The sequence below is a fragment of the Crotalus tigris genome, unplaced genomic scaffold (assembly GCF_016545835.1).
Source record: "Crotalus tigris isolate CLP2741 ecotype Arizona unplaced genomic scaffold, ASM1654583v1 scf7180000017666.379230911805:20528666, whole genome shotgun sequence".
In the NCBI taxonomy this organism is placed as follows: Eukaryota; Metazoa; Chordata; class Lepidosauria; order Squamata; family Viperidae; genus Crotalus; species Crotalus tigris.
The window spans coordinates 11,598,265-11,606,899 of NW_024096552.1; the positions used below are offsets into that span (position 1 = coordinate 11,598,265).

Here is an 8,635-nt window from a genome sequence, read left to right on the forward strand (position 1 = left end):
AATGATATTAGAGTTGTTTTGGCTATCTAAAATGGTTTCCCAGAATCCTCTGGGAAAAGAACACAAAATGCATGGTAAAGGGTACTTCACCATGCATTTCCCTCTTAGGGAAAATCCAAAATGAGTCCACACCACAGCAAGAGGTGAGGGAAAACCCTGAACGTGGCTATGACCTCCAGAGAAATGGATGAACTCTGAGAGTTGATAGATAAGAACCTAGTGAGGTTCATCCAGCCAGCAAATCAAGAATGACAGACCTGATGCTGTTCAAAGAAAAGAAGAATGTATCCCTTAGACCAGGGCTTTTCAACCTGTGATACGCATACCACCAGTGGTACATTGGCACCTGGCAGGTAGTACATGACCCTGCCTAGCCTAGCCAAATGTAGCCGAGGACGGAGTGAGCCAAAGTGGTGCAGTGCAGGACTTTCTCTGAGACAGAGTCCTCAGGAGCTGTAGGGTGAGACAAAGGCCCCAGGATCAGCACTTCTGGCACACCCAGAAGAGATAGGAGGAGGGCGGAGACAGGAGAGGCTATAAAAGGAGGCAGATTTGATGGGAGAGGGAGAGAAAAGATGCTAGAGAAAGAGTCAGAAGAGAAAAGGCGTTTGTCAGAGAAGCATGAGAGAGAAAGATAGGGAGGGAGGGAGAGGAAAGGCTTTTGGGGAGGTGTGTGTACATGAGAATGAGAAGGTTTTTGGAGAGACATGTGTGTGACAATGGGAAGAATTTGGAGAGATGTGTGTGTGTGTGTGAGAGAGAGAGAGAGAGAGAGAGACAGAGAGAGAGAGAGAATGGGAAGGCTTTTGGAGAGATGTGTGCATGAGAATGCGAAGGGTTTTGGAGGGACATGTGCGTAAGAAAGAGAAAAAAGGCTTTTTGTGAGAGAAGCAGTAAAGAGAAAGGGAGAAGAAAAGAGAAGGAAGGAGATGAGAATGAGAAAGAGGGGTAGGGAAGGAAGGAGGGGAGGGAGGGAGGAAGATAAGAAGGAAGGAAGGAAAGAGATTGGAATGAGAGGGATGAAGGGTCTGAGGGAAGTCCTCCCTTAGCACTTGGCAGCCTTTCTGCCTTGTCACCATTCCCTTGTCCCCTCCTCCTGGCATATCCTGGTGGTCTCCCATCCTATCACTAAGGATGATTTGGTTACAGAATTGGGTCTCCTCGCATGGAGAGGGAGTGGGCCTCCCTCTGACTATGTACTTTGCCCTCCTGCATCCACTATGATCAACCTGGCCAAGGAAAGTGAGCACAGCAGCAACAGCCTTAAAGAGGATGTAAGCACAGCCGGATGCCCCCTTGGGGAAATGGGACTGGACTGGTTTTGGCTGTGGGGTCCTAGTGCCCTAGGAGCTCAAAGGCTGGGCTGGGTGCTTGTCCTCCACTGCCCAGGGCTCTGGGCAGCCTGCACCACCATCTGGGAGTCACCTGCATGGCCCAAGAGGGATGACAAGGTTTCTCTTGTGGACCATGCTCCAGCACCCACCCCAGTCCTACCCCCCTCCACCAGAGACCCCAGGATCCCCCCACAGTCACCCCTGACCTGAGTGATGTTGAGCTGGCCACAGACACCCCGTTCCCCCAACAGTAATCACAGTGCTGATGCAGCCCTCAATGAAATCAAGTTTGACACCCCTGATATAAAAGGAGGAGGGGGGAAAGGAAGGATATAAAAGGAGGGGGAGAGGATATAAAAGGAGGAGGGGTGAGAAATTTGTTAAATAAGTTTCCCCCATTTTGTGACTTTTCTTGCCACATTTGTTAAATGAATTGCTGCAGTTGTTAAATTAGTAACACAGTTCTTAAGTGAATCTGGTCTCCCTATTGACTTTACTTGTCAAAAGGTTGCAAAAGAGGATCACATAACCCTGTGACCATCAAAAATATGAATCAGTTGCCAAACATCCAAATATAAATCATATGACCCTGGAAATGCTGCAATGGTCATAAGTGTGAAAAATGAAGTGAAAAGTTGAAGTGCTTGTTCTCTGTGGAGCCGTCTTGAAGCACCCAGACCCAGAGAAGCTGTTCGTGATACAGGCTGATGTCAGAAATGTAGCAGTAAGGGCAGTTTGGGCAGTTGGAATGCCAAAGGGGAGTTACAACCTTTGCCTATATATCTCACAAGTTGTCTGACACCGAAGGTTGCTGGGCAATCTGGGAAAAGGAGACTTAGGCAATCTGATGGGCTCTCTTAACCTGAAGGCAGTACCTGGAGGGTAGTAAAATCCCCTTTGAGGTCTGGATGGATCACAAGAACCTAGAAGCACTAAAGACTCCAAGAAACTATGCCCTAAACAGGTCCAGTGGGCCCAATACTTTAACCAGTTCAATGTCACTCTCTGGTATATGCCAGGAAAGAAAAACTTCCTTGCAGATGCCCTCTCCTGTTTGCTGCAACACAATAAGCACTGGTGACATCCATCATCCCATCCGAGCAGTTTGAAGCACCGGTTCTTATCTGACAGCAAGCAATGCCTTGGCAGGAGCCAACCCAGAATGTAATGCAACCCTTTAAAATGCCCTAATAAGTGATGAATGGTTCCAGCAGCATAAAGATGACCTAACTGTGAAGTAGGGGCTAGCATAGGAAGGCACCAAAATATATGTCCCAGCCAGCCAGTGGACCTGGATTTTACAGAGGAGTCACAATATTAGAGCAGCGGAACATTTTGGGTTTGTGAAGACCCTGCACATAGTGAAGAGACAATTCTGGTGGCCCAAAATGAAAAGGGCATACCAGCTGCCTATGTGTGCCTCAATGAAATGGATGCCCGGGATGGCTGCTAGGCTGTTGCAGGTGGTAGTCAAATTAATGAACCTCTGGGAGGAAATCTCCATAATCTTTATTGTGGACTTGTGAGAGAGTGCTGGAAACATGTATATGGACCATTATGGACTTGTTCATCAAACAGGTACATTCTGTGGCCGTCGTGGAGAATCTATGGCACATGTGCCACAGGAGGCACACGGAGTCCTCTCTGTGGGCACGTGCGCTATTGCCCCAGTCCTAGGCCTTCAGTACCATCCATGAGGAACCTGCATCAATACCTGTGCAGTGTAAGGTCGTGAGATCTCAAAAAGTTAGAAAGTCTGATGGAACTTTTTTTTTACCAATAGTCCCATAAACATGCAGTGAAGGCTGAGAAGTGAACGGAGAAACAGAATGCAGCTGAAAGGCAGGTTAGTAAAAAAAACGCTTAGGGAGGCGAGGGCATCTGGATGGGGGCAGGCACAGCAACCTTACCCTGCATGGTGGTGGGAGGGTAGGACAATGCCAGGCCAGTCCCTGCAGGCCAGCCAACAGACAGGACTCTGTGTGCCATGCCAGGCCAGCCCCTGCAATCCCGGGGCAGCCATGCTAGATAGTGGTGGGCAGAGTGTTGAGGTGGGGGCTGGCAGGCCGACCAAAGCAGCAGGTGGAGTGCCAGAGCTTGGGGAGTGAGGGTGCTGAAGTGGGCAGTCGGGCCATTGGCAAGAGCAACACATCTGAGTGGAAAGCGGCCTTGGTACAAGTGGGGCAGGTAAGGAAAGAAATCCTCGCTCCCCCAAGAAATTGCCTTTCTTTCCTTACTTGACTTCCAGCCCCGTGCCGTTACTGCTTCGCAATCTGTCACCGCGTGAAAGGAAACAAAGGAAGTTTTTTTGGGAAAGATTGCGAAGTTGGAATTGATTGACTGACCTTTTTTCCCCAAACAAACTTCCTTTGTTTCCTTGCACACGGTGGTGGCAGATTGCTTTTTTTTATTCCCGCAAAAGACGGGCACTCTGCACATGCCCAGAGATGCCAGCTCCAAGCCAAAAAAAGCACCATTCCAAGGCATTGCCAATGAGTAGCATGCATGTGTATGTCTGGGAGTGGGGCAGTCACCTGCAGTCCCAGGAGTGATCCTCCTCCTCCTCCGATCACATGTCGTGTCCCCTCCACATCTTCAGTGAGTGACGTGGGAAGGCTTAATGGTGGGTGTGGGGGGCCCGGGAGGAGCTGTACAAAGCAGGCGGAGGGGAAACCAGGCAGATTGCGGGCACCGCTCCTCACCTCCTCTATGCTGCTGCCGTCGCCACTGCTGGTTTGGCCAAAGTGACCCAGCCATCGCCGCCAGCATCATAGTCCTGCCTGGCTCTACTGCTGTCATGCCACTGCCCCACTCTGGCTCTGGGCAGTGCCTCTGCCCTGTGTGGCTGCCCGCTCATGCCCGCTCTGAACTTGCAATCATCCTCCGAACCACCACCACCACTGATGCTGCCGTAGCTGAAGGATGGTGCAGAAGTTGCACAATGGGGGTGCAACTGGGCAGCTTTGAGCAAGAAGAAGGTAGACTTCATGAGGCTAGACCATGGTGCCCCCAAATCCTCCCATGATGGGGCCCTGCTGATTGCCGGCTCTGAAGGCAGCGGTAGCAGCAAACACGTCTTGATCCACAGCAAGCCCTGTTCGGCCATCAGCAGGAAGCTGCCCAAGAGGAATGCCTTCTACTGCAAGCTCTTCTACAATGTGCTGGAAAGACCCCATGGCTGGGCATTCATCTACCACGCTTACGTGTGAGTAAAGGCAGCCCCAGTTGGCAGATGGATGAACAGATGAACGGGGAGGCTGCAGCGCACCCAGCCCCTGCCCAGCCCAGCCCCAGCTGGCTATCCGCAGCCTCCCAGCCACATTGTGCTGAAACTGGCCATTTGCCTCTTCCTGCCTAATGCTGTGGCCATGAGGCCATGGAACAAGCCAGGCAGCAGTAAGAAACCATTATACTAGTTCCTTACCTCTGCCTGGCTTGTTCTGCAGCCTCATGGCAGCGGCATTGGGTGCGAAAGATGAAGCAGTAAATGGTCGCGACAGATGAAGCAGTAAATGGTCGCAGGTGGTGGCAAACAACCATGTCATGCTGAAACCGAGGGGCCGGAAGGCTCTGGCTGCTGATGGACACTGTGTGCGAGGGCTGATGGTGTCAGGCAGGAGCCGGCCTGGTCCCTGCCTCGCCTTGCATTGCCCTGTGGCAATGGCACCCCTGCCCTGCCCTGCCCTCTGCCTCGCCTTGCCTCACCCGGCAGGATGAGGCTTCTGTCCACCATCCCATCTGCCAGAGACCCCTGGATCTGCTCCAACCCTGTTCAGCCTCCACAGGCATCCCTCCCCATGAGAAACATTGAGGTGACCATGCCCATCCCATCATGCCCACCCAGTCTGCCATGACCACCTCAGCCATGCCCACCAAAATGGCCATTCCCAACCAAAGGCCATGCCCACCTGGTACCCAGCGATACATAAGTGGGATTTGGGTCTCTAAAAGGTTCGCCATCACTGTTCTATGGTGTGCCTAAATATTCCCTCCACTTTATCCCTAGCAAGGCTATTCATATAATATATCTACCAATTGCATGGAGTCCCAAAGTGCATTGAGGCATGCAGTTCACCACAAAATTTTGGCAGGAATTCCTTAAGCTGATTGGCTCTTCACAGAGCCTTCACATACCACCCCAGTACCAATAGAACCTGTGAATGTACAAATTCTGTATTAGAGCAGTACCTGAGGTGTTATGTAAATTACCAACAGATAATTGGGCCAAACTCCTGCCTTTTGCAGAAGTGGCATATAATAACTCCATGCATAGTAGCATGGGATTTACCCCATTCAGAGTAGCCAGCAGAGTGGAGTTTGCAGCGATGCCAACAATCCCTCAGGGACAACCATCCTCAGTATCATTGGCTGAATAGATGGAAACTTTAAAAAAATGTGGTGGGGGGGGTAATGCACAGAGCATTACAAAAGGCTAGAGAGACACAAAAAGGCAAGCAGACAAGAAGAGAGCACTGCAGGGAGAATTCAAAGGGGGAGATAAAGTGTACTTGTCTACAAACTTTCTCAACTTGAGGTAGCCTTGTTAAAAGTTGGGCCCCAAGTATATAGGACCTTTCTGAATTATCTGGATCATAAATCCAGTTACTGTAGAATTACAATTGCCAAAAAACCTTAGGAGTGTCCACCCAGTATTTCACTGCAACTTGCGGAAAGCTTTCCACAATTTGGGGTTAAGACTTATTGTGGAAGCACCTCCTCTTCCCATTTTGGTCAAAGGAAAGGAGCACTATGAAATTAAGGAGAGTCTTACATCCTGATACCACAGAAGGAAAATGCAATATCTAGTAGGCTACCCTTTGGTCAATGTAGAACAGGTGGCAGCAATGGATGTAAAGGCAACTAGATTAGTGTGCAGATTTCATGCTGAGCATCCTGGTTGGCCCAAGTAAGGGAGGTCATGGAAGTGGACAGTGATGTCTAATGTTGTGTGCCCTGTTGTGTTTTATTTTTCAGGACTATCATTCTTCTAGAAGGTCAAACCTGATTTGACTCCATAGTTGCACCTGCTGTTGCTTGCAGTTTGCCAGACAGCAAGGGGGGGCGAGGATGGCCAAATTCCTAAGGAGGGAAGGAAGCTCCAGAATGCAAGAATGCCTTCTGTTGCTGTTTGTTATTTTTTTAATTTGTATTTTAAGTTTTTAAACAAATAAAAAAGTTTTTTATTTTTTAGTTTTATTAGTTTTATTTTTTTAAGAAAGTTCAATAATAATTATTCAACAAAAACGTGTTGTCTGAGCATCTTATTTACTAATACAAATTAAATTCCTAATCCCCAATTTTTTTCTCTAACCATTGATAAAATAGGTCCCAAGTTTGAAAATATTCTGTTTCTTCTTTTTCTTTCAGCCTTAAAGTAAGTCTGTCCATTTCCACACAGTCTATTTTTTATTATTATTATTTTGTCTTCTGGTGGTATTTCTCTGTTTTTCCAATATTGTGCAAATATAATTCTTGTCATTGTTATCACATATAGAATCAAATATGTACTTTGCTTATCAAGTTTTTCTGGCATTATATCTAGTAAAAAAAATTCAGGTTTACAGTCTATGTGTTTCTCTAAATTTTTTTCTAACCAAGTGTGGATTATTGTCCAATATCTCCTTGCTTTAACACATGTCCACCACATATGATAATAAGTACCTGGTTTGGGTTTACAGTTCCGACATTTCTCTGACATGTTTTTAAACATTTTTGCTAATTTGTTGGTGGCAAATGCCATCTATAAAATGTTTTATATAAGTTTTCTATGTATAAAGCTGAGATTGTCAATTTATAGTTTTTCCCAACAAACTTTGCCATTTTTCTAAGTCAATATTATATTAAATTCTTTGCCCATACTATCATTGTCTCTTTTACATCATCTTCCATTTTGAAATTTAATAAGAAATTGTACATTTTTAAAATTAACTTTTCATCAGAAGTTAATAATGTCTGATCAAACACAGTCTGCTCTTTGTAAAATCCATACTGTTTAATATCTTTATCATATCTGACTTGCATTTGTAAATGTGACCACCATGTTAAATCGATGCCCTGACTTTCCATCTCTTGGCTAGATTTTAAGTTCCCTCCAGAATTTAGAATATCTTTGTATGTCCATATTTTATCAAGACTTACTAGATTTAATTGTATGAATGCTTCCATTGTTGAAGCCATCTTGGAATTTTCAAATAAATTTTACATTTTATTTTTCCCCAAGTTAATAATAATGCATTTCTAATGTAGTGGTTTTGGAAGTATATATGTATTTTATTTTTCCCATACCATAGAAAAGCATGCCAACCAAGTTGCAAGTCATGTCCCTCCAGATACAGCAATCTTTTATTTCTAAGAGTTATCCATTCTTTTATCCATGTTAACACTGATGCTTGATAATATAAAACCCAATCTGGCAAGCCAAAGCCTCCATTTTCCTTGGCTTCTTGTAACATTTTCAGTTTAATTTTAGGTTTCTTTCCTTGCCAGATAAATTTTTGAATTATAGAGTTTAAATCTTCAAAGAATTTTTTTCTCCAGTTTTATAGGTATCTTTTGAAATAAAAATAATATTTTTGGTAATATATTCATTTTCACCGTAGCAATTCTTCCTAACATCGACAGTTGAAGATTCTTCCATTTTTCCAAATCAAGCTTTATTTGGTTTAACAATTTAATAAAATTATCTTATTTTATTGTTGAACCATCTTGCTGTCAAATATATTCCCAAATATTTGATCTTTTTGACTATTTGCAATTCTATTTTTTCTGATAATTGCTTTTTTTGTTTATCTGTAAAAAATTTAACTATCACTTTAGTTTTTTCTCTATCTAGTTAATCCTGCTATCTCTCCAAATCGTTCTATCTTTTCCAACAGTTTAGGAATCATCTCTAAAGGTTCCTCTAGAATGAATACCAAATCATCTGCAAATGCTTGCAGTTTGTATGTTTCACCTTTTATTTTCAATCCTTTAATTTCTGGATCTTGCCTAATGTTTCTATTTAAAACTTCCAAAGTTAAGATAAATAGCAATGGGGATAATGGACATCCTTGTTTGTGCCTTTTCATATATCAAAATTCTGTGTGTAATCCCCATTTACAATTACTTTTGCTGTTCTGATATATTGTCTGAATCGTATTTATAAAGTTTTGACCAAAGTCCATTGTTTTTAGTTGTTGAATCATAAATTGCCAAGAAACATTATCAAATGCCTTTTGGGCATCTAAAAATACTAGTGCCAGTTGTTTCCTGGATGAAGTTCATAATATTCCAATATATTTAGTATTACCCTCAAAATATTT

General features: G+C 44.6%; 1 protein-coding gene across 2 annotated transcripts; it reads left to right on the forward strand.

Moving 5' to 3' along the window:
• Positions 1 to 2,139: 2,139 nt before the first annotated feature.
• Positions 2,140 to 6,574, forward strand: LOC120305238 (potassium voltage-gated channel subfamily KQT member 2-like). Of its 2 annotated transcripts, XR_005555976.1 has the most exons (3): positions 2,140 to 3,180; positions 4,423 to 4,539; positions 6,309 to 6,574. XR_005555976.1 is itself a non-coding variant. In XM_039336709.1 (2 exons), the coding sequence occupies exons 1-2, from the start codon at positions 4,322 to 4,324 to the stop codon at positions 6,337 to 6,339; spliced, it is 249 nt and encodes an 82-aa protein (XP_039192643.1). In that variant the 5' UTR covers positions 3,211 to 4,321; the 3' UTR covers positions 6,340 to 6,574. The 2 variants fall into 2 exon arrangements, 1 of the variants encoding a protein (XP_039192643.1); XM_039336709.1 differs by lacking the exon at positions 2,140 to 3,180 and having other exon boundaries at positions 3,211 to 4,539.
• Positions 6,575 to 8,635: the final 2,061 nt, after the last annotated feature.